This window comes from Pristiophorus japonicus, chromosome 15 (assembly GCF_044704955.1).
Source record: "Pristiophorus japonicus isolate sPriJap1 chromosome 15, sPriJap1.hap1, whole genome shotgun sequence".
In the NCBI taxonomy this organism is placed as follows: Eukaryota; Metazoa; Chordata; class Chondrichthyes; family Pristiophoridae; genus Pristiophorus; species Pristiophorus japonicus.
The window spans coordinates 68,400,418-68,426,854 of NC_091991.1; the positions used below are offsets into that span (position 1 = coordinate 68,400,418).

General features: G+C 44.9%; 1 protein-coding gene and 1 non-coding gene across 4 annotated transcripts in view; both read left to right on the plus strand.

The window, feature by feature from the left end:
* Positions 1-26,437, plus strand: part of ttll12 (tubulin tyrosine ligase-like family, member 12) — a 76,164-nt gene that overhangs the window by 17,978 nt on the left and 31,749 nt on the right. For all 3 annotated transcript variants that reach the window (XM_070900570.1, XM_070900568.1, XM_070900569.1), the window contains exons 7-11: positions 1,268-1,384; positions 3,793-3,987; positions 5,136-5,247; positions 6,535-6,689; positions 26,107-26,188. In XM_070900570.1, the coding sequence (XP_070756671.1) occupies positions 1,268-1,384; positions 3,793-3,987; positions 5,136-5,247; positions 6,535-6,689; positions 26,107-26,188 (661 nt within the window). The remainder of the gene's footprint in view (positions 1-1,267; positions 1,385-3,792; positions 3,988-5,135; positions 5,248-6,534; positions 6,690-26,106; positions 26,189-26,437) is intronic.
* trnay-gua (transfer RNA tyrosine (anticodon GUA)) lies at positions 8,129-8,221 on the plus strand. Its single transcript has 2 exons — positions 8,129-8,165; positions 8,186-8,221. It is a non-coding gene; the product is annotated as a tRNA-Tyr (tRNA).

The following is a 26,437-nucleotide window of genomic DNA, read 5'->3' on the forward strand; positions in this document are numbered from 1 at the left end:
GGGTCCTGTTGTTTGTACTGACATGATAAAGTGCTTTTCTGACATACTATACACGACAGGTGGTTGATTCTTCATTCAAGTTCAGATAAATTAATGCATCAAGAGGAGTTACGAGTAAGGTGCAGTGTACGTGGAAGTAATAGTGCTTGAGGGGGATTGTTACATTTCCTTAGTTTTTATTCAATAATAATTGGAACTTGCGGGATGTGACTAGTGGTGCTTCCCAGAGATCTGTACTGGGCCTTAGCTTTTTCACTATATTTATCAATAACTTAGATAAAGGAATAAAGAGGAATATTCAAGTTTGTTGACGACACTAAGTTAGGTGGTACAGTAAGTAGAGTAGATGGGACCAGAAACTTGCAAAGGGACATTGATAGATTAAATGAGTGGGCAGAACTGTAGCAGATGGAGTTCAACGTGGGAAGTGTGAGGTAATCTACTTTTGACCCAAGAAAGATAAATCGTTTTTTTCTAAATGGTGAGAAGCTAGGAACTGTGAAGGAGCAAGGAGATTTAGGGGTCAAAGTACAAAAATCACCAAAAACTAGTGTACAAAAAAATTATTAGAATGTTAGCCTTCATCTCAAGGGGTTTGGGATACAAAGGTGTGGAAATTCTGCTACAGTTATATAAAGCTGTGGTTAGACCGCATCTGGAGTACTGCATTCAGCTCTGGGCACCATACCATGGGAAGTATATATTGGCCTTCGAGGGGTGCAGTGCAGAATGATACTGGGGCTCAAAGGATTAAATTATGAGGACAGGATGCATAGAATAGTCTTGTATTTCCTCGAGAATTGAAGATCAAGGGGTGATCTAATTGAGGTGTTCAAGATGCTTAAAGGATTTGATAGGGTAGATGGAGAGAAACTATATGCTCTGGGGGTGGGAGGAGGAGGGGGAGGGGGAGGAGGATGAGGATGATGAAGAAAGTGACAAGATCGGTAGATCTGTGTTAGGCAAGGGTATTAAAGGTTACAGAACCATGGTGGGTAAATGGAGTTAAGATACAAATCAAACTTGATCTAATTTAATGACAGACCAGGCTCGAAGCGGGTTGTGGGATTGATGGTTTACAGATAATGAACCAGACCTGATGTATACAAGGTGTATTTGGGTCTCTGAAATTTCTTAGTGGCCCTCTCGCATGTAAGCTTGGAAGCTGTTTAGATTCTCATATTGTTTCAGCGAGAAATGGTTCTGATTCAGTGGCTCTGAACCATTTGGTTCTTGTGTTTTAACATCCTTTCCACTTTTTGTTCAGGGTATATACAGACTTTAAGCAAGTGTTGGAGAACCTGAATTCCCCACGCTTTGTGTTTACGGACGATGAAAAGGAGGCAGATATTCTTTATTTGTACCATCATTTCAAAGACTACAGGTCAGTGTCTCATTAACGGAGAGGGGAATTTTCAACTCATTCTCCAGGGGAATTAATGTCACACAAATTTGGCTTTAATTGCATAATTGTATGCCGAAACTAGTTCAGCTTTCTGCAGAATGGACTGACAAAGAAGACTGTGTGGTACAGTGGATTGTCGCATATCTGTCATGCCAACCCTGGTTGATGGGATGAAAGTCTTCTTTCACACCATCTATTCTTTCATGACATTTCACAGAAAGACCGAAAGGAAAAAGAGGTAACCTATCTCTGATAAGAGTCTTCACCTTTTTTGGAAAGGAGTATTCCTCCACACACTGCTGGAGAGACCTCATATCATGTCATGTTCCTGAGGGGGGAGGTGGAGAATTAAGAGCAGCTCGTCTGAGGTTTTGAGATGTCATGGCGCTGTGACATCAGAGGAATTACCAGGTGACCTCTTGCTTTCTTCTTCCGTAAATCGTAAGCTCTACCCCATGGCTTCAGTTTGATATTTAACAAATAAGAAAAATAGAAGACAATGCAAGGAGGGAAAGGTTGGGAAGGAGTGTGGTGTGGAGTATACTCTAGAAAAAAAAAAATGAAGATTTTACTTGAGCAAGATAATCTTTCTGTCCTTCAGTATGCACGCTCCTCGTACTGCTGAAGATCGTTGATACAGTATTGAACTAGGACGCGGGAGGCTCTTGCAGGCAGAAAATTATTCCAACATTGATTATTGGCAACCCTGGCAAGTTCTGAATTGTAGTATTTGGTAAAGTTAAGCGGGTTGCTCAAAGTTCCCATATGACAAATATCATTAATATAAACATGCTTGGTTGAGGCCGATGATGCAACCTAAGCGACTCTTTGTCTTTTAAGGTGGCAAAATAAAGGATAACATCTAAGAACAGATCAGGCGCAATCTGGCTACTGACCTACCCAATATCCTGGGACAGTAAGACCCAAAAATCTTCCACAGAGACATAATCCTAACCACATAGCTTGTTAAGGTGCAGTGAGCATCTGTGGAGTGTGCTTGACTTGAAAATTACAGATGACTGCTTCCTAACCTAAATAAAATAGTACTATTACATTTGGTAAGAATTTTAAATGGATCCGCAGGATCACGCAGTCTGAATATCGGGTGAAATAGGATTGACTTGACACCAAAACCTGAATCTTGCTTGCCTTTTTAGCCAAAACCAAAGTTACTAGCAGTGTGATTTTCCAGGTGATCAAGTGCTCAAGTCCAAGAGCTCGGGATGGGAAGGCGAGTCTGGATAGAATGAAATTTGTCTCGATTTGGAATTAACTGTGGTAGTTTGGTTGTACTTCATGTAAGAAAATTGGTCATGAACAGAAGAAAGGAAGAACTTCCATTTTATATAGTGGTTTAAATACTTAGTCTGGAAGTACTTCCTATCAATTGAATTACTTTTTTGGCAGGTTGACTAATGATTTATGGCAATGCAGAATCAGAGACAATTCCCAGAGAATGTTTGGGGGATGGGGGGAGGTAGAAGTTCTACATTCTAAAGAGAATACCATTGCACATACATGGATTTAAGGTTGTAGCCTCGATATGTTAATAGTTTGCAAGAAACCCTGTTCTATCCAACAGCCAAACAATCACCTAGAAAGTGGTTGGTTCCATGTGGATATTTAGCCTGATAATTGAGAGAGTTTTCAATGTCAGAATCCTGATTTATGAAACCAATTAAGGGTCAAAGAATCACCTTTGCCCCTTCCGTCAGCTCTTTTCAAGGACCCTGGCAACCAGGGGAAATGGGGGGTGGGGTACCATGCTTAGAATTTTCACCCTCCTCCTCTTTTCCTCCCTCTCTCTCTCTCTTTCTTTCTTTCTGCCACCCCATGCAAAAAGTCAACCAGGGTTCCTGATTACTGTACACCAACCCCTGCCGGGAATGCGCTACTCTGAATACAAGAGAAAGCAGCATTGGTTTTGGGTGTGATGTCCCCTTCAGTCAGCTTGTCAAAACTTTCCATTAAGACTCGCACATGAATAATAGTCACTTGGGTCAGGTACCAGAAGGCAACCGCCAGGGGAACTGTTCTTCAGTAATCGAGTCAATGAGTAAAGGAGGGGCGGTACTGCAAGAGATAATGGGGGGGGGGGGTGGGAAGAGAGACTAAAAGATATGTAGTGCATATAAATATATGGCTATAACTCAAGCCTTGTAATAGCAATTTATTGTAAAGGAGAAAGATCAAAGTGGCCCCCAATTACTTAACAAACCTTTGTTTTTTTTTCCTTAAGTGATCTCATGTCTTTTGCTATCTGGAGGTTATCCATACTCTGACACCAACTTTAGAAGTGGAATGCTTCTATATGAAACAGATGACTTGCTGCTTGTTTGAGAACTCGCCTTCAACCTTTTTTGTACGTTTGTGTTAAACATTTTCAGGACTCTGAGCGAGCAGAGGCCCCAGGTCATGGTTAATCAATTTCCTTGCGAGAACCTGGTGACGCTGAAGGATTGTTTAGCTGCCGTGGCACGGCGAGCTGGAGGAGCGGATGGCCCAAACTGGCTGCCCCTGACCTATAACCTTCGCACAGAGCTACCTCAGTTTGTTAGCTGTTATCAACAACGCAAAGACAGGTAGGCAATGCAAAAGACTTTTATTGAGTTTTCAGTGGTGATTGCAAGCCAAGGGTGTAGATGACTCGTAGTTTATAGCTGTTGCTTGAGCCATAAATTAGATTCCTTCTTGAAATCTGCCCAAATTGTAAATTAAAGAAGTAACAGCTTGCTCTTATAACATTTAGACTGTTTCAGAGGGCTACTAATTTCTAGTGCCCTGGTTTAAAGAAGAGAATAAAATTACACGGGTGCCAGCTCCAGTTCACTGTAGTGTGATTCATGCTGGAAAGTGTGCACGTGTGGACAACTGATCAGGACAAGATGGAGCGCAGTGGTGATTTCTGCCTCCTCCCCTCTCAGCTAGACGTCTAGTAGCCTGCTGACACTTGCTGTTCTAAGTTGGCATGATAACATAATCACTTGGACAAGATACCACAAGGATGTCTGTAGAAATGTACTGTTTTGGGGAGGAGGGGGAAAGAAGTTGGAGAAATAATTGTTTAAAAAGGGTGCTGCCATTGATTGGGTCAATCTTGATTTGGCTTTCAATGGGACTTCCTGCGGCAATTCCTTCCATTAGAAAACGGGACTAATTTGTGCTGGACTTCACATTTAAAACTGAATCAGAATGTACCATTGCTCTGAAAAAAGCCGAGCATGACTTCCACATAAAACTGTAATGCACAGTAGTCATGTGCTGACGTGTGTCAAGCAAGAACGTTTTATATTTTGCATTTATGCTTTGAAGCAAATAGCTGTCATCAAAATGGAAGGTGGCCATTAAGTCACTACATGAATGGCAAATACCTGTAATCTCCTAATTGTTAAACTAAGGCTATATTAACCCATTCACACCCAAAAAGAAAAACGCAGCTTGTAGTCCATAAGGGATTCGGGCTATTTTATGGAAACTGCTATTTAGCTGAAAGCATGGATAACGTTTTTGAGTAAAAGTAGCATCATGCCCTGTATTACCTGTTGTTTGCTGCACTATCGTGAACAACATTTTTCCTTCAACCAACACCACCAAACTGTAGTCATTCATCTCATTGCAGTTTGTGGGATCTTGTATCTGAAAAGGCTGCTGTATTTACTGCTAAAACTAGTCACTGTACTGTATAAATGTAAATCTTTGTTTATTCCATTAACTTCATCCTGTTCCTCAGGGGAGAGGACAATCACTGGATCTGCAAGCCCTGGAACCTGGCTCGAGGCCTAGACACACACATTACTAATGACCTGAATTACATCATTCGTCAACGGGAAAGCACACCAAAGGTGAGTCCCGTTTCTCCAGCTAAAATATGGAAATGTGAAGTTAATTGCAAAGCAAAGAATGTCCCAGGTGAGTCAGTGGCCAATGGTGTGGTGCCGTGTCGTACGTACCAAGAATGTCCCAGATTTTATTTTTTGTGTTTTGTGCACATTTCAAATGGGGCAGTGATGGGGGTGTTCCAGTTGACCTCATTTTAAGCCTGGGCTAGGGAATGGGAAAGTCACCCTGGTTCCTGCTGCCTCTCCGACATCCAGTCCTGGATGAGTAGAAATTTCCTCCAGCTAAATATTGGGAAGACCGAAGCTATTATCTTCAGCCACTGCCACAAATTCCGTTCCCGAGCCACCGACTCTATCCCTCTCTCTTGGTTACATATCTCACATTATCAACAAGATCATCTTCTTCCATCTCTGGAACATCACCTGTCTCTATCCCTGCCTCAGCTCATCTGTTGCTGAAATCCTCATGCCATTGTTACCTCTAAACTTGACTCTTCCAATGCTCTCCTGCCAGCCTCCCATCTTCCACCATGCAGAAAATTAACTTGTCTAAAGCTCTACTGCCCTTATGCTAACTTGTAGCAAGTCCCGTTCATTCACCACCCCTGTGCTCACTGAGCTACATTGGCGGTCCTGCAATGCCTCAGTTTTAAAATTCTCATCCTTGTTTCCAAATCCTGCCATGGCCTCACCTCTTCCTTTCTCTGTAGTCACGCCTCGTCCTACAATCCTTGAGGTATCTGCACTCCTCCAATTCTGGCCTCTTGCGCATTCCTGATTTTAATGGCTCCATCATTGGTGGCCGTGCCTTCAGCTGCCTGGGCTCTAAGCTCTGGAATACCCTCCCTAAATATCTCCGCGCCTCTCTCCTTTAAGACACTCCTTCAAACCTACCTCTTTGATCAAGTTTTTTGTCATCTGTCCTAATATCTCTGCTCTGTGCCAAATTTTGTTTGATAATGCTCCTATGAAGCACCTTGGGATGTCTTACTATGTTAAAGGCACTATATAAATACAAGTTGTTGGATCACTAACCAGTGACTCATCCTGGATAGTGCATTTGTGAAGCCAGCTAGTGATGTATGCCACATCACCAATCAGCCAAATCACCATTCAGCACTCACTAGCTTCGCACATGTTCAATGGCCATTTGGATGAGGTACTGGAGAGCATGCGGCATCATGCCTCGGCATGAGTCAGCCATTTTATGAGATGAGAGAAAAATATCAAGGGAAAATGTAACTTTGGTAGTTTTACACCAATGATATACTGGTCATTGTCTATCTGCAGGTAGTGTGCAAGTACATTGAGAATCCGGTGCTGTTTGATAGAGAAGATATCGAAGGATTGGTTAAATTTGACATTCGATATATTGTCCTCCTTCGTTCAGTCCAGCCGTTGCAGATTTATGCGTACAATGTCTTCTGGCTCCGCTTCTCCAACAGGTATGAAGAGATGAAATTACTTTTTGGATGTTTGGAAATTTTCAAACTGATTCATGTTTAGTGAGGCCCATGAAAATGAATTTATCTGCATGATTTTTCTTTTCACAAATATGCTCTTTTTTAAAAAAAAAGTTGCATGAGGATCAGACAGGTTTCCAAATTAATTTACTTTCTATTTAATTAGACTTAATAGATTATTACTGACAAGTGATTTTCTATCCGATTGAGGAAGAAATTAAGGGGAAAAGGATTATTTTAAATTAAATTGTATGCTTGTGATATTTTTATTTGAATATGTCATCATAGGCAGTCCCTCGGAATCGAGGAAGACTTGATTCCACTCCTGAAGTGAGTTCTTTGGTGGCTGAACAGTTCAATGCGAGAGCCACAGACTCTGTTACAGGTGGGACAGATAGTTGCTGAGGGGAGGGGTGGGTGGGACTGGTTCACCGCATGCTCTTTCTGCTGTCTGCACTTGATTTCTGCATGCTCTCAGCGTTGAGACTCGAGGTGCTCAGCGCCCTCTCAGATGCACTTCTTCCACTTAGGGCGGTTTTGGGCCAGGGACTCCCAGGTGTCAGTGGGGATATTGCACTTTATCAGAGAGGCTTTGAGGGTGTCCTATGAACATAACATAAGAGCATAAGAATTAGGAACAGGAGTAGGCCATCTAGCCCCTTGAGCCTGCTCCGCCATTCAAAAAGATCACGGCTGATCTGGCCGTGGACTCAGCTCCACTTACCCGCCCGCTCCCCATAACCCTTAATTACCATATTGGTTACAAATCTATCTATCTGTGATTTGAATACATTCAATGAGCTAGCCTCAACTGCTTCCTTGGGCAGAGAATTTCACAGATTCACAACCATCTGGGAGAAGAAATTCCTTCTCAACTCTGTTTTAAATTGGCTCCCCCGTATTTTGAGGCTGTGCCCCCTAGTTCTAGTCTCCCCGACCAGTGGAAACAACCTCTCTGCCTCTATCTTGTCTATCCCTTTCATTATTTTAAATGTTTCTGTAAGATCACCCCTCATCCTTCTGAACTCCAACGAGTAAAGACCCAGTCTACTCAATCTATCATCATAAGGTAACCCCCTCATCTCCAGAATCAGCCAAGTGAATTGTCTATATACCCCCTCCAAGGCTAGTATATCCTTCCTTAAGTAAGGTGACCAAAACTGCACGGAGTACTCCAGGTGCGGCCTCACCAATATCCTGTACAGTTGCACCTCCCTGCTTTTGTACTCCATCCCTCTCGCAATGAAGGCCAACATTCCATTCGCCTTCCTGATTACCTGCTGCACCTGCAAACTAACTTTTTGGGATTCAAAAGAGTTTCATCCAGCAGCAGAGTGGCGCAGCGGAAGCATGCTGGGCCCATAACCCAGAGGTCGATTGATCGAAACCATCCTCTGTTAACTGCAATCTTTAGGCGCTTCCCTTCGATAGCTCAGTTGGTAGAGCGGAGGAATGTAGTGGTAATACTCAGCAAAGTCATCCTTAGGTCGCTGGTTCAATTCTGGCTCGAAGGAGCTAGTGTACTTTAACCCGTCAGTTCCTCGTTAGTATAGTGGTGAGTATCCTCGCCTGTCACGCTGGAGACCGGGGTTCATTTCCCCGACGGGGAGGCAGTTGTTTAAAAAAAAAAAATGTTCATGCACAAGGACCCCCAGGTCCCTCTGCACCACAGCATGTTGTAATTTCTCCCCATTCAAATAATATTCCCTTTTACTGTTTTTTTTTTTTCCAAGGTGGATGACCTCACATTTTCCGACATTGTATTTCATCTACCAAACCTTAGCCCATTCGCTTAACCTATCTAAATCTCTTTGCAGCCTCTCTCTGTCCTCTACACAACCTGCTTTCCCACTAATCTTTGTGTCATCTGCAAATTTTGTTACACTACACTCTGTCCCCTCTTCCAGGTCATCTATGTATATTGTAAACAATTGTGGTCCCAGCACCGATCCCTGTGGCACACCAGTAACCACCGATTTCCAACCCGAAAAGGATCCATTTATCCCGACACTCTGCTTTCTGTTAGCCAGCCAATTCTCGATCCATGCTAATACATTTCCTCTGACTCCGCGTACCTTTATCTTCTGCAGTAACCTTTTGTGTGGCACCTTATTGAATGCCTTTTGGAAATCTAAATACACCACATCCATCGGTACACCTCTCTCCACCATGCTCGTTATGTCCTCAAGGAATTCAAGTAAATTAGTTAAACATGATTTCCCCTTCATGAATCCATGTTGCTTCTGCTTGATTGCACTATTCTTATCTAGATGTCCCGCTATTTCTTCATTCATGAAAGCTTCAAGCATTTTCCCCACTACAGATGTTAAACTAACCGGCCTATAGTTACTTGCCTTTTGACTGCCCTCTTTTTTTTAAAACAGAGGCATTACATTAGCTGCTTTCCAATCCGCTGGTACCTCCCCAGAGTCCAGAGAGTTTTGGTAGATTATAACGAATGCATCTGCTATAACTTCCGCCATCTCTTTTGTAGCGTTTCCGCTGCCCACCTTTGGCTCGTTTGCCATGAAGGAGCTCTGAGTAGAGCACTTGCTTTGGGAGTCTCGTGTCTGGCATGCGGACTATATGGCCCGCCCAGCGGAGCTGATCGAGTGTGGTCAGTGCTTCAATGCTGGGGATGTTAGCCTGAGTGAAGACGCTGATGTTGGTGCGCCTGTCCTCCCAGGGGATTTGCAGGATCTTGCGGAGGCATCGTTGGTGATATTTCTCCAGCAACTTGAGCTGTCTACTGTACATGGTCCATGTCTCTGAGCCATACAGGAGGACAGGTATTACTACAGCCCTGTAGACCATGAGCTTGGTGGCAGTTTGGAGGGCCTGGTCTTCAAACACTCTTTTCCTCAGGTGACCGAAGGCTGCACTGGCGCACTGGGAGCGGTGTTGGATCTCGTCGTCGATGCCTGCTGTTGTTGATAGGAGGCTCCCGAGATATGGGAAGTGGTCCACTGTGTCCAGGGACGCGCCGTGGATCTTGATGACTGGGGGGCAGTGCGGTGAGGACAGGCTGGTAGAGAACCTTTGTCTTACTGATGTTTAGCGTAAGGCCCATGCTTTCGTACGCCTCAGTAAATATGTAATGATGTAGTGTGTACATCAATATATATATTAGTAAAATATGTGATTTTTCAGTAATATTCCAGTTGCAACCATCCTCATATAGCAAAGCAATGGGAAGTGGTCTGGAAGCCAGGTGCCCTGTAGGTGGTTGTCATAGCTTTTTCTCGTGCCTACTTTATCGGCACCATGGCTAATAGTAGCTAGCTCAGCAGACTGGGGCAGGTTTGCTCTCAATAGCTGATCTCAGCCAGGTCAGATACAATTGGCTTTAGTACTCCAGAATTATGGAGAAAAATCAGCGAGAGAGAGCGATAACACACACACAGCTTCAGGAAGGGAGAGCAAATTGGCAGAAAAGGATGGGGAAAGAGAAGTGCAATATCTAGCACCAAAGCATGGAAGGGCATGAGCAAGAGGGACAGTGATGTGCTTCAGAGAGGTACTTGACATGTTCAGTTTGCCCCAACTTATTTGCAAGTGAAATGTTCTCGCCCTATTTACTGACTTTATGAAACACAGAACATCCTGTGAAGCACCTTGGCCCCAATAATAGCAGCTTTTGTTATATTTACATATCTCTATTCTCCAGAGAGTTTTCTTTTAATTTGTACATGTAATTCTACTCAAGTCAAATTAGTCCTTGCACATGACACGTTAGCCACCTTGGTTCTGTGCCTTTCGGAGCAGTGTGCCACATGATGTGTAGGGTGTGCTCTTTTAAGGCTACAACGTCTCATTGCTGCTGCTCAGTCAACATCAGAGTTTATACAGAGGTCAATTCTGCTGCTGTAACGTGATCTCTGGGCGAGTTCATACAAAAGTCAATGAAGAGATCTCTGGTATGTTGTGCTCTGGTATTTTGTGTAACTGGAGAGTCCCTTTATTTATACAGTAGCAAAATACTGCGGATGTTGGAATCCAAAACAACAGGATGCTGCCTGGCCTGCTGAGTGTTTCCAGCATTTTCTGTTTTTGTCCCTTTACACCTTTGTTTGACGCGTGACACATATTTGAGTGGATAGATATTGTGCTCTACATATATCATTTTTATGCCAACATATCTCCTACAGTCCTGCTTACGATGTCAGAAAATGTACAGTTTTGTAAGTAACACAGCAATATGTAAATTACACTGTATTACTGATATTTATTCCCTTGAGGATGAAAACTCTAATGGATAAGTAAACAGTTATTGAGTTGATAGAAAGGTCAACTAAGAGGCCGCAGACTTTCTGGCTGTGGTACTTTGTTTTGCCAGAGAGTTTATACATTCCAAATGACTGCCTTTCATATTTTTTTGCAAGTACGACGCAGAAATTTGCATAAGTCTGTGTGGTGGACAGGAAGTGTGAAGATACCTAAGACTTTAATATATAAAATGGATTTCTTGTGGCGTTGCTTATCAAAAATGGGAGCATGTGGTCCCAGTCTTGCATGCCTCTACCTTCTTCATGTTACTGCTTCTCTTTGTGCCTCTCTCCTCTTTCCTCTCATCTTCCTCCCTGCCCTCTTTTTTTTTCTGCTTTTTTTTCTTTTTTGGGTGGGAGCTGGTAGGTGTTTTGGGAAAGGAAGCCATCGCGGTTGAAGGGAACAAATGGGGATGGGCATGAGGGAAGATGCACAGAGGACAGAGGCAGTGGATGAGTTTGGAAAGGTATTGAAGTAGAAATGAGTTTCGCCAACGTGCATGTGGAAGCTGACCTCATCTCTTCCATTATTCCCTCCTTCCACCCCTTCCTCCTTTTCCCCTCTCCTCTCCCACCCAATCTCTCCTTTTTCCCCCACTCATTCTCTCCTCTCCCCCTACCCGCCTCTCCACCTCGCCCTGTCCACAGTCCCTCTCGCCCGCCACTTCATCTCTGCTTGAGAGGGCGCAAAAAATAGATGCAAGTAATGGGCTCTGGTCTGGAGCAGCTCGCCAAAATGCCCGCACGAATGGCCACAGGGAATTGTGCTTACATCGGCATGGCAAAGATCAGGAGAAGACATGTCCTGGTCATAAACAGAGCATAGGAAGTAAGTCACATAAGAGATACCAAAGTTGAAATCTGAGGTCCTGTGGTGGGATGAAGTTGACTTGTAGACATGGTGGAGTATGCTTGGAGCATCACCTGAGTCAGTGTCCAGGTTGTAGAGAGTGAGTGAATTCAGGAGCTGTTGGAGGGGCAGAGTATCAGTCGTCATCATCTTAGGCAGTCCTTCGAAATCGAGGAAGACTTGCTTCCACTCTAAAAGTGAGTTCTCAGGTAACTGTACAGTCCAATATGGGAATTACAGTCTCTGTCACAGGTGGGACAGATAGTGGTTGAAGGAAAGGGTGGGTGGGGAGTCTGGTTTGTCGCATGCTCCTTCTGCTGTCTGCGCTTGCTTTCTGCATGCTCTCAGCAACGAGACTCTAGGTGCTCAGCGCCCTCCCGGATGCTCTTCCTCCACTTAGGGTGGTCTTGGGCCAGGGATTCCCAGGTGTTGGTGGGGATGTTGCACTTTATCAAGGAGACTTTGAGGGTGTCCTTGAAACGTTTCCTCTGCCCACCTGGGGCTCGCTTGCCTAGTAGGAGTTCAGAGTAGAGCGCTTGCTTTGGGAGTCTCGTGTCGGGCATGCGGATGATGTGGCCCGCCCAACGGAGCTGGTCGAGTGTGGTGAGTGCTTCGATGCTGGGGATGTTGGTCTGATCGAGAACACTGATGATGCGTCTATCCTCCCAGTGGATGTTCAGGATCTTGCGGAGGCAGCGCTGGTGGTACTTTTCCAGTGCTTTGAGGTGTCTATCGTATATAGTCCACGTCTCTGAGCTAGATAGGAGGACGTGTATCACTACCACTCTGTAGACCATAAGCTTGGTGCCAGATTTGAGGTCCTGGTCTTCAAACACTCTCTTCCTCAGGCAACTGAAAGCTGCGCTGGCGCACTGGAGGTGGTATTGGACCTGGTTGTCGACGTCTGGCCTTGCTGTGATAGTAGGCTCCCGAAGAATGGAAAATGGTCCACGTTGTCCAAGGCCCGCTGTAGATTTTGATGACTGGGGGCCAGTGCTGTTACGAGAGACATGTTCTGGTCATAAACAGAGCACAGGAAGTAGGTCACATAAGAGATTCCACGTTGAAATCTGAGGTCCTGTGGTGGGATGAAGTTGATTTGTGGACACGGTGGAGTATACTTGGAGCATCAGTGAGTCAGTGTCCAGGTTGTAGAGAGCGAGTGAATCCAGGAGCTGGATGGAGGGGCAGAGTATCAGTTTGACCTGCATGGCAGCTTCCTCCAAGATACAGGGTCCATCGTCTGAGAAGTCATTTGATGCTTTAAGGTGAATGTCGTCATTTTTTTTCCCTTACAAGTTCAGCATGCCACACATTTCCTTATTCACCATTATAATTTCTCATACTTGATGCTTAACTGGCAGCTGCCATCCTTGATCTCTGCAGCCTGCCATCATCTGCCCAAGTCGTCACAATTTCTCTTTGTTTTCTCTCTCTCACTATTTCTTCACACCATCTGAAAAATGATCCGTACACGGCTAACTGAAGAAGTTAAGGAAAGTATTAGATTAAAATAAGAGGCTTATAATGTTGCGAAGAATAGTAGGAAGTCTGAGGATTGGAAGAGCTTTATAAACCAGCAAAGGATGACTAAATAATTGATAAAAGGGGAGAAAATAGAATGAGAGTAAACTCGCAAGAAATAGAAAAACAGATTGCAAGAGCCTCTACAAGTTTGTAAAAAGGAAGAGAGTAGAAAAAGTCCCTTGGAGGCTGAGAAGTGAAATTATAATCGTGAATAAGGACATGGCAGAGACTTAAAACAAATATTTTTTATCTGTCTTCACCGTAGAAGTCACAAAAAGCATTCCAAAAATAGTGGGGAATTAAGGGCTGATAAGTCATAATTAATGAGTAGAGAAAAAGTACTTGAGAAATTAATGGGACTAAAAGCTGACATCCCCTGGACCTGACGGCCTGCATCCTAAGATTCTAAAAGAGGTGGCTGCAGAGATGGTGGATGTATTATTGATATCTTCTAGAATCTAGGGGATTTTGGAACAGTCCCAGCAGATTGGATGATAGCAATTGTAACCCCAGTTTTCAAGAAAGGAGGGAAAGAGAAAACGTGGAACTACAGGCCAATTAGCCTGACATCAGTTGTCGGAAAAATGCTGGAATCCATTATTGAGGAAGTGGTAACAGGACACATAGAAAATCTTCATATGATTAGACAGAGTCAACATGGTTTTATGAAAGAGAAGTCATGTTTAACAAATTTATTAGTTTCTTGAGAATGTAACTAGAGTAGATAAAGGGGAACCAGTGGATGTATATTCAGATTTTCAAAGGGCATTTGATAAGGTGCCACATAAAAGATTGCTACGCAAGAGAAGCACTCGTGGTTGGAGATAATATATTAGCAAGGATAGAGGCTTGGTTAATGGACAGAAATCAGAAAGTAGGGATAAGTGGGTCATTTTCAGATTGCCAAGCTGTAACTAGTGGAGTGCCACAAGGATCAGTGCTTGGGCCTCAGATATTTACAATCTATATGACTAAGATACTCAACACAGGTCTGTTGTGGAGAAAATAAATGTTTAATTTGCTTGATCAAAGGAGACATGATTTACACCAGTTCCGCAACTGGATGCTTTCCCCAACCGTTCTCTTCGAACACATTCAGAGCTGCTTCTTTATACAGAATTCTTTGCAAAGTGATTTATATTATCATTGGTCATTCTCTCTACCGTGTGACAATCTTCGCTTAGTTACAGCTTGTTAATTTTAACTTGCTGATTGTTCCATTATCTTCCTTGGGTATGAACAGATGCATCCTGCCTCCTGCCAATAACAGGAACTTACACCATAAACTTAGGACCATTGATCCAAAAAACACGTCCTGTGGTTAGGCTGTTGCAGACTGCTCTTTGCACCTGATGATTTGCTACAGCTTATTTTTGCCTTGCTAGCATAAAGTGCATTTAACTCTTAATTCCCCCTTCAATCCCCCCTTTGGTCATATGGTTATTCTATTAACCCACCGTGAACAATTTTTAAAAATTACCTAACTAGACTCGTGTGTCTCCCACCCCGATTTAGTTGATCAGGTGATAGGATTGGGACACTCATGATTCATATCAGGTTTTCGTGTTGGTTTGGTTCGTCGCCCCTGTTGCCTACTTTCAGCAAAGGCTTCCTTTCGTATTTCTGAGCGTCTTTTACCAGTGCTTTTATCCTTCTCCTACATCTAAAGCACCATTCAAACAGTAACATAAGTACAATCAACATCTGCATGATCACGAAGTGATATAATTCTTATCCAAGGGTATACATGAACATATTAAGTCCAAAATTCCATAGTCGTATATACCATGGTTGATTGGACAGCACTTTCTTTGTGTCTTTTTGTAGCTTAACAATCTTTTTTATCAGGATGATGTATTTTTGTCGTTGCTCACAGACACACTTCTCCAATGCTGTCTGTTCCTCACTTAGTTTGGGAATGGGTTTTCCCTGAGGCTCTTCGAAGCCCTTGAACCCCGCCTTTATAGTGTCTACCACTGTTCCATTGACAGTTTCTTCTAATTCTGGGTATATAATATGTCCCTGAATATTAACCTCTTCTCTGGTCGTGAAGCAAAGGTTGGTGGTAGTGATGGGGCAGTGTGTTACTCCTCCCACAGTCATGTTAGTGGCTGTGATGCTGGCACACCATTGCCCATTACTTCGTGGGGCTGCTGTTGTCTCAGAATCCAGCATCAGCGGGATTATGCTCACGATGCATCCTCTGTGCAGCCGTATCATCGTCATGATCAAATTTAGATGTTCTCGGCACAAAACAACCTGGTTATTCTTATAACAATCTTTAATGCACACACCTTTGGCATCATCTCCTTTCTTAATAACGTATTGGTGCAGTTTGCGGTATCTGACCCATGTTGGTTTCTTATTTCTCCTATATTAACTTTATACAGGTCACATCATATTGTGGTATTGATACTACAATCAGATTATATTCTGATGACCAGTTACACATTTAGTTTTCGGAACCCATGCATGGCTGTTTCGTCTGATTTCATAGGTGTCTGTTTCCCTTTTTCTCAAGGTCCAGTCCCTGAATACATCATTGGTTATCCAATCTGGGACCTCCCCATTTTGTAGCTGTTCTAAGTTATGTTGTACTGAACTTATCAGCCATGCTCCATACCCGGCACATACTGCGGCGTTTTGTCCGCTTTCGCTATTGTACTTTTGGTTCGCGTTTATTAAGTTAATTGTCTTAGCATGATCCCTTAGTCTGTGAGCCACTTGTAGCAATTCTCGTTGGGCCTGCATCTTCTCATTATCATCTCCCCTCTCCAGCAACCCTCTTAGGGTTTGGGTGAGTGCCTGCTTTTCTACAATCTGGAGATCTATAGGGCCCAAGTTTCCACACGCGCCGAGAACGTGGACGCCCGTTTTTCGCGCCACAAAGTGCGCCTAAAAAAAATCCTCCGTATTCTCCACCTCCCTGCAGGTCCTCTGGCCCTCGGTGCAGCCAGCATGAGCTGTAGGGGGGCGGAGCCAGGCCCCTGCGCTGAAAACAGTGCCGGGTCCTCTGCACTTGCGCGCTACAGTAGGCACGCAAGTGCAGTAGCTCCAGGCGCCGAACTGTGTGGGAGGGGCCCGAAGCACGCAGCCCCTAGCCCTGGCCGAATGGCCTCACTGGGGTTGCGTGAATAAGGCTCCTCCCACGGCCAGCTCCTGCTCCCCCCCCCCCCCCCCCCCCCGGACCGGACCCGACACCCACTCCCCCCTGCCTCCGGATCAGACCCGACACCCGCTTCCCCCCGCCCCGCCCCCCCCCCCCCCGCCTGGACCCAACCCGACCCGCGCTCCTGTTCCCGCTCCCCGACTGGACCCGACCCGACACGACCCGCGCTCCAGTTCCCGCTGCCCGACTGGACCCGACCCGACCCGCGCTCCTGTTCCCGCTCCGCGCCCCCCCGACTGGACCCGACCCGACTCACGCTCCTGGACTGGATCCGACCTGACCTCCTCCCTCTCCCTCCCGAACCGAACCATCCCGACCCGACCCGACCCAACCCAACGCCACCTACCTGTAAATCTGGTGCTGGGGACTTCGGGCCGGCCCGTTCAGCCTTCAGTCCCGAAAGGCCTGCCTGAAGCACTTTCACACAGGTAGGAAGATGGTTTATTTAATCTTTTCTTTGCTTATAAATGTTTATTCAGGTTGGATTTATTTGTATAATATTTGTATAAGTATAAATAAGGATTTATTATAAAATTTAATGACTTCCCTTTTCCCCCCCCCCCCCCCCCCACCTCGTTCTGGACGCCTAATTTGTAACCTGCGCCTGATTTTTTAATGTGTAGAACACGCTTTTTCAGTTCTACAAAAATCTTCACTTGCTCCATTCTACTTTAGTTTGGAGTACGTTTTCACTGTGGAAACTTTCAAATCAGGCGTCAGTGGCCGGACACGCCCCCTTTTGAAGAAAAAATTATGTTCCAAAGTAGAACTGTTCTACCTGACAAGAACTGCAGAAAAAAAAATGTGGAGAATTGCGATTTCTAAGATAGTCCGTTCTCCACCAGTTGCTCTGAAAAATCAGGCGCAAATCATGTGGAAACTTGGGCCCATAGTGTTTACCGTTGCTACGCCCGCCGCATAATCCTGCGCCCATCATTTCTAGTATTCCCCTTTTTCGACTAACCTTTCCTTTTAATGTGATAAACCTCGGGATAGACTCGGGTCCATCTAATGCCCACAATGTCAGATTTTTATACATGCTTATTGTTTTTGACCCGCAGAAACTGGGGATCGTTAGATCGGTCAGATTTAGAAATATTGTAATTATCTTCTGCCGTATTCCAAAGTGTATCTTTTTCTTTGTCTTCTTTATCACCAGCCCTCCACTTGCCTCTTCCTGTTTGTGGTCAATCTGGTGGTGGGGGATTCGGGGTTTCTGGTGTGAATGTAGCGGTTAGTTCTAAACACCAACATCCAAACACTCCCTGATATGCAATGGCCCTATTATTCACGCACGCGAGGTCTTTATAGATGGTTCCCCCTCCCCCCTGGTCTTGGTTATCCAGGGACAATCTGGCAACTTATGTCCCGGGTCACACCCTGCCTTCCAGCACCCTGGGGCTGACGGACTAGCGCACTGGCTGCTATCCTCGCCCTTTGATCCTTTTATAGGTGGGGTGAGAATTAGGGTGACGCTCCCAACATTGTTTCTTCTGGTTCTTGAAGTAGTGTGTGATCCCCTTTTCGTCCTCTGGGATAATACTCTCGTCGTTGTATCTGTTGGACAGCGTCACCATGTATTCTGTTCCTCTGGCCAGGCCCAACAAGGCCAATAACAACATCCTTTTGTGTTACCTGTTTGGGGGAACACAATCTGGACATCCCATACTGGGGTCAGAGCCTTACCATCTCCATTTTCACCTGGCCATTCCTATTCCTCTCTTGGGTCCTCTCCCACAGCCAGATTATCATGACATTACAAATATGATACACATTCCTCCTATTAGTCCGCCTACTAGTCCATTTACCCATCTGTCGTAAGCCTCTGCATGCCATTCAGAGAGGTATATTGGCACAAATTTGGGGTCATTCATTGGTTCGGTCCCTTATATTCTTTCAGTTGAGGCCAGTATTTATGCATGCACACGTGTCTCCGCTAATCAGTAACTCATCGGGTCCGCTCCATCGAGGGGCGAATCCAGATTTTTCTGGTAATACCCTAACCATTACCCTTTCCCCCACCTTGGGTACTACCGCTGGGGGTTTTGTTCCTTTTTATCCTCGTCTTCCTCTTCCTGCTTATCTTGCACTTCCTGTCGCATACCTTTCAACTGCCTACTCAGTTCCATCACATACTTCCTAATTATATCGCGTAAAGGTCCTAACTCTACTCCTCCTGTAACTATTCCCTCAGGGAGTTTCATTGCTTATCCAGTCATTAGTTCGTAAGCGGTGAGTCCTGTTGTGCGGTTCGGTGTAACACGCAGTCTCATCAATATGGTGGGCAGGAGTTCCGACCATGCCTGTCCGGTTCCCTGGATTGCTTTACTCAGGGAGGTTTTGAGGGTTCTATTCATTCTTTCTACCATTCCCGAACTCTGGGGATGGTAGGGGATGTGGAAATTCTGCTTAATGTTCAGTATTTTACAAGTTTCCTTCATTACCTTTCCTGTGAAATGAGTCGCTTGGTCCAAATCTATCGGTATGGGAATCCCCCATCTAGGAATGACCTCTTCCGCTAGTGTACGGGCTACCGTGGTTGCGGTGCAATTGCTGGTGGCGAATGCTTCCACCCACCTTATAAACTGGTCAATAATCATCAAGCAGAACTTCCTTCCCCTGGAGTTTATTAGGGGCTCAGTAAAATCAATCTGTATGACTTCCCATGGTCCCTGTGGGTGGGGTTGGTGCGCCATCCTTATTTTTCCCGGATTATGTTGGGCGCACGTAACACAGTGCCGACAGTGTTCAGCAACGTCACGCCCAATTCCCGGCCACCACCAATCCCATGAGAAATTGGATATCATGACGTTACGCCCAGCATGGGTAATGCCACGGTGTAACTCCATGATCATTTGCCGAATGCAGGAAGGGGTCAACACCTTTCCGTCCTTTCTCCACATGGAGTCTATACCAGGTGATCCTCCCTTTCTCTCCCATTTTGCTCTTTCTTCCTCGTTCGTATCTGCGTGCAGTTAAACTGTTTGTTCTCCTCTGACTCTATCTTTATGTCTGCGAATGTGGCCGCTTCTCGAATGGCATTGTTCGCAGCCTTATTTCCACGCTGTGTTCCATCCACTACTTGTTGATGAGCCTTTACCTTTATCACTGCTGCTTTAGCTGGTTTGCTGGCTGCTTCTAATGGTAATTTTATACGTTCATCGTGTTTGATGGCCTCGCCGCCAGAGGTAACAAACCCTCTTCTTCCCCATGCTGCCATGTAGTCATGTACTACCCCAAAGCAACTGTGTGTGTAATGTGTGTGTGTGTGTGTGTGTATAAAAATGTATGTACCTCTGCCAGTAATAAGGCTTCCGTCAGTGCGGTTAATTCTGCTACTGGGCCGAAAGGTCTCTGTCCAGCGCTTCCTGTATGACTACCTCAAGGTGCTGGTTTAATACCGCCCATCCCGTGCGTGGGTGGCCATCGACGTACCGTCGCGATCCGTCCACATGCAATGTGAGGTCTGGATTTTCGAGCGCTACCTCACTCACATTCCCTGGGGAATCTTCCCATTCTATAACGTGTTACACTCGTAGGGCTTCCCCCGCCCCCCCCACCAGTGAGGGTTCCTTCTGCCGGGTTTTCCCCGGTGTCTCTGACTATCTTTATTAATTCATCGTGGGGCAGTAAAACGGCTTCCCACTTCGCTTGGCAGACATTGGAGACGGCCTGGAGTTTTCCAGTATTCAACATTTCTACAAGAGTGCGTTTTGTGTGTAGGACAATTTTGCCTGTCATCATGACAGGTTCGCTGATCTTGACTGCCCATGTGGCACAGTCCAGTGCAGCCATGCATCTGGATAAGCCCGCGGCTACTGGTGATTGTTGGGTTGAATAGTAAGCTATGGGTCTCATTCTGTCCCCATGCATTTGTGTTTCCACGGCTCCATAAAAGCCTTTTTGGTTCTCACAGTAAACGTGAAAAGGGAGGTCCAATCCTGGGGTGGACATTAGGGCCTCCTTCAGATTTCCATATGCTGTCTCTTGCTCAGGACCCCATTCTATGGTCTCTAGGGACGGTTTCCCCCTTATACCAACCTCTGCACGGGTTCTGTAATTGCTGCGAAGTTGGGTATAAAATTTCTGCAGTAGTTAGAGTCCCAGTACCTTGCACACTCATCGGACTGTTTTTGAACGGGGCATGATTCTAATGGCTTCTTTCCTATCATTGGACATTGTCCGAGTGCCTTGGGAGATCTCGTGTCCCAAGTACTGAACTGTGGCTTGTCCATTCTGTGCCTTTTTGGAGTTGACCATAAATCTTGCTTCTCATAAGGCTTCGAGGACCTCTAAGTGCACCTGTTAGCCTCAGAAGACGAAAGGGGGCAATCAGCAGGTCGTCTACGTACTGCAATATCGTACTCCTGTATGGTGTCGGGTCCACTTTTTCTATGGCCCGGCTCATGGTTCGGTGAAATATTGTCGGACTATTGTGGAATCCTTGTGGGACCTGCATCCAAGTATACTGGTGGTCACCCACCGTAAAGGCGAATTTATCCTGGGATTTTTGCCAGGGGTATGGACCAAAAGCCGTTGGCTATGTCTAGTACTGTGAATACCTGGTTTTCGAGCCTCAACCCATTAAATATGGTAGCGGGGCTTGCTACAATGGGGTGCTGTCTTGGGGTTACCTTATTCAAAGCTGTGTAGTCAATGGTCAGCCTGTATGACCCGTCTGGCTTCTTTACTGGCCATACCGGGGAGTTGGTAGTTCCTTCCGCTGCTCTTAAGTATTCCATTATTTAGTAACTCCTTTATGATTTGATTTACGGCGGTCATTGCCTCTGGTTTAATGGGATATTGTTTGTGAGGTATGTTCAGGTCCTGGGATCACCACAGGGTCCCCCTCCACCAACCCGCAGTCTTGCTTGGACGTTGCCCAGACTCCACTGACGTGCCGGCAGACGGCCCCCCCCCACTGCCTAGCGCATCCCAATCCCTTATGATCTGGGCACGTCCTACTTTAGCATGTCCATCGAACCTATCTTGCCTCCCTGACACACTCGTCTGCTGACCATTGGCTTTTACCCAAATTACCTTCTTTCCCTGGAGGTCCACCAGCGCCCCTAATTGATCCAATAAATCTATTCCTAGTATCATACCCTCATTGTTGGGCATTATATAAAATTGGGCCGGTAGTAAGATCCCAGCTACTTCCAACAGTACAACTTCGCTTAATTTGGCAGTCGAATCGGTCCCTTCCACCCCCCTTACCGTCATGATTTTTCGGGTGGTTGGCAAGGGGATGTCGGTAATAGAGACCGATGCCCCAGTATCCACTAACATATCACAATGCTGGCCCCCTAACACTGCTGTCACGTGAATACACAGGTCACCTTCACTCCGTAGGGGGACCGCTGACCTTCAATCATGCCCCAGTTCCTTCAAGGCCTGGAGTAGTTGTTGCCTAGTTGCTCCGGTTAGGTTAGCCAGTGGGGTTTCCTTATCTGGTCCCTGCCTCCCCACCCGCCACCCCCTTTTTGCCTAGCAACGGTCCTTGGGGTGACCGGTTTTGCCACAGTCCTGGCATTTCTGTGGGGATAACCTACACTCGCTTTTTCGATGTCCCATCTTTCCACAATTATAACACTCCTGACTATTCCCCACTCTCATGGCCACCACCTCGGTCTTTATCTGTTTTGTTATCTCGCTATCTACCTGACATGCTCATTGTACCAATCTATTGTACGTATTGACTGCTATTACCCCCATTTTGAGAATTTTCTGATGCTCTACCGACAACCCATTTTTAAACATTTTACAGAAGGGGATGTCATTCCGGTCTGGGTTGGCCTGGCCTGACTACTCCTGATATACTGTCCATAAACGCCCTCCGTATTCATTACGATTCTCATTTTTCTTTTGTTTTACCGACAATATAATGTCCCAATTGGGCTGTGATAGTCCCAAGAAAGTCTGCACGGCGGTCTTTGAATCCGTCGTATGCAGCCTGCCTTGCGGCCCGGGCGACGTTCACGTTGGGAACCCAGCTCCTGTCCCTAAAATTTTGTGCCAGGGTATTCCATTTGTCACGTGGGCACTTTGCCCTTACTAGTTGGTGAACGTCCTGTTCATGCATATGAATGGCATACATTTCTTGCAGGGACTTCCAAAACTCTGTTTCAATTGTGGGGTTTTATTGCACCCAAATCCTTAAGTATGCTATGTTTTTCCAGGGGAGTGAAGGCCCTATATTTGTGTACCCTTACGTTGGGACCTCCTACTGTCATTGTCACTGGCGTGACGGAGATTTCATCCTCGTCGTCACTGCTGTCCTGTTTTGGGTCAGTTGGGACTATTTTCTCATACGGCGGGGGCACGTCATTTGTCTTACTGTCCATCTCGTTGTCCTGGGGGTCATTGCGTCGGGGCCCGAATCGTCCCTCCATCTGTTGTTTTAAACTACTTCCACCCTTAACCTACGTAATTCGTCTAGCTGAGGCCTTGCCATGGCCTTATATTGCAAACATTGACTGACCACCATCGAACCCTGCTTTGGCCGTCTTTTTATTTTTTTGTTTTTCCCACCATCATTTTTGTTTTGCGGGGTCTTCTTTGGGATCCCATCCGTCACTTAACATAGTGCTATCAATTTTTTATAATCGTCGGCAAAATACCTACTCAGCTAACCTTCCGGCCCCCAATCTAGCATATTTTTGCACGCTATCTATGTTTGGTATGTCTACCCTTCTATCGGTTTGTTGTCCCCTTTTAACCTGGTTTCCTCGAACTTAGGGTCTGCAATTACAAACCTACGAAGCCGATCATACTTTGATAATTACTATTGTGACCTCTTAACTACCCTCAAGTCTTTTACACCATTTCAGAACTTTCACAGATTCAGATGCTCCAGGCAACTGACACGTCTCGTAACAGATTACATCGGATTATTGAGTGGTACTTTAAATATACTCACTCATGATGGTTTGTAAATGTCCGTCTGTCTTTTGCCTGAATATATCCCGCCGACTACGCCATATGTTGTGGAATATGATTAAGACACTCCACACAGGTCTGTTGTGGAGAAAAGAAGTGTTTAATTTGCTTGATCAAAGGGAGACACGGTTTATACCAGTTCCGCAACTGGGTGCTTTCTCCAGCCGTTCTCTGCGAACACATTCGGAGCTGCTTCTTTATACAGAATTCTTTGCAAAGTCATTGTTTATATTATCATTGGTCATTCTCTCTCCCACGTGACAATCTTCGCTTACTTACAGCTTGTTAATTTTAATTTGCTGATTGTTCCATTATCTTCCTTGGATATGAACAGATGCATCCTGCCTCCTGCCAATAACAGGAACTTACACCATAAACTTAGGACCATTGTTCTGAAAAATGCGTCCTGTGGTTAGGCTGTTGCAGACTGCCCTTTGCACCTCATGATTTGCTACATCAGCTTATTTTTGCCTTGCAAGTATAAAGTGCCTTTAACTCTTTAATTCCCCTTTCAACTGAGATGAAGGGACCGAGTGAAATGTATCCAAGTTTGCTGACGATACAAAGCTAGATCGGAAAGTAAGCTGTGAGGAGGACACAAAAATCCTGCAAAGGGATATAGACAGGTTAAGTGAGTGGCCAATAAGGTAGCAGATGGAGTACATTGTAAGGAAATGTGAGGTTATTCTCCTTGGTAGGAAGAATAGAAAAACATAATTTAAAAAAAATTATAAACTATTAAATTTCTCCATTCAGAGATTTAGATGTCCTTGTACAGGAAACAGAGTTGGCATGCAGGTACAGCAAGCAATTAGGAAGGCAATTGGCATATTGGCTTTTATTGCAAGGGGATTGGAGTACAAAAGTAAAGAAATCTTACTACAATTGTATAGGGCTTTGGTGAGACCACACCTGAAGTACTGTGCAGTCGGAAAAAGGACATACATGCCTTGGAGGTGGTACAACAAAGGTTCACTAGATTGATCCCTGCATTGAGAGGATTGTCCTGTGAGGTGAAATTGAGTAGATTGGGACTATACTCTGGAGTTTAGAAGAATGAGAGGTGATCTCATTGAAACACATAAGAATATGAGGGGGATTGACAGGGTAGATGTTGAGAGGTTGTTTCCTGTGGCTGGAGAGTCTAGAACTAGGAGGCACAGTCTCAGGATAAGGGGCTGGCCATTTAAGACCAAGATGAGGTGGAATTTCTTCTCACACAGAGGGTTGTGAATCCAGGAATTCTCTACCCCAAAGGGCTGTGGATGTGGAGTTGTTCAGTATATTCAAGGCTGACGTCGATAAATATTTGGACTCGAGGGGAATCCAGAGATATGGGGATCGGGCGGGAAAGTGGAGTTGAGGTCGAAGATCAGCCATGATCTTCTTGAATGGCAGAGCAGGCTCAAGGGGCCATATGGCCTACTCCTGCTCCTATCCTATTTCTTCTGTTAAGTTCTTTAATCCCATCTTATTTTCAATGGCTGGAACTCTGCTCACATTTGAATTCCTGGTCTCCTCTGTCATCAGTACTGCATTGGGGACTGCATTGCTCTGCTGGATTGTATTGTATACCTTGGAAGAAAACATTTAAAAATAACTCTCTTCCAAATCCTTTCTGTGGAAAAATTATTTACAATTCCAAAACCTGACGCCAATAATGGTAAATCTAATTTACTATGATAGTAAAATCAGAAAGTTCTTAAGGCACATTGCCAGTCATGACTGTGAATGCAGTTTTAGCAGCACGTGACTGTGAGGAATGGGTGAGGGCAGTTGGGTCAAATGCTGCTGTGGACCAAGAAAAAAGAACTTGCATTTATATAGATCCTCCGGATTTCCCAATCCACTTTACAACCAATGGACTCCTTTTGAAGTGCAGTCACTGTTGTTTGGGCAAAAGAGGCAGCTAATGTGTGTGCATCAAGGTTCCACAAGCAGCAAATGAATGAGCAGTTAAACTGTTTGACAGTATTGGTCCAGTGAAGTCTGTTGGTTACAGCTCGTTGTTTATCCTTGATTACTGCAATGGGATCTTTTATATCTGCCTGAGCAGCAGATGGTATCTCCGTAAGTTGTCTTACCTTGAAGGCAGCACTCCAATAATACTCCTTCAGTATTACACTTAAATACCAGCCGAGATTATGTGATCATATCCGTAGTTGCGTATGAACCTATAACCTTTCACTCGAGCAAGAATGCTACCGAAACTGACGCCTTGCGAAGGGGCAGAAAGGTAATGCAGGATAGCTGATGAGGCAACAGGGAACCATTAGGTAATGGAGGCAATTTTAATAGGCCTGAGATATGAGGAAAGTGTTAGATTCCTTGGAAACAGATCTGGTGAGGCTCATTGGGAGATAGGGATAGCACATTGGTAAGTTGATGGATGTGATAAAAATAAGTTACAGGATGTAAATGTCACTTTAGAATAGAGATGTTTCATTATTTAATATTGTGATGTAAACATACTGGCATGGTTCATTTTGAAGTGTCCATCAATAAGCATTGTAATACAGCTTGCAATTTGATACCTTCTAAAACCAGTTACACTTCATTCATGCAAATGCAACACAACAAAACAGTAACAGGCCCATTTATTTGTGTGGGATATTTTAAAGTATGGACAATCTTTTCTTAATTTTCCAGGCCCTTCTCCCTGGATCATTTTGATAATTATCAGAAGCACTTTACTGTGATGAACTATGTTGCTGAAACCCAACTTAAGCAGGTAAGAAAAGTTTTTTTAAAATTTTGATTATAAATACTGGTCGTGATAATTTAGTGGTTTTCTATGTTTTTCTTGATTTTCTCTGGTCTCCTATTCATTGGAGTATGGTGCCACAATCTGGGCAGCAGTCTGGAGCAGTGGGAGGTTGAGAATTGAGACCTATAAAAGGCCAGGAGTTCGGGCAGTTGGAGCAGCAGTCGGGAGGAGCGGGGGGTCGAGGATCGAGGCCTATAAAAAGCCAGGAGTTCG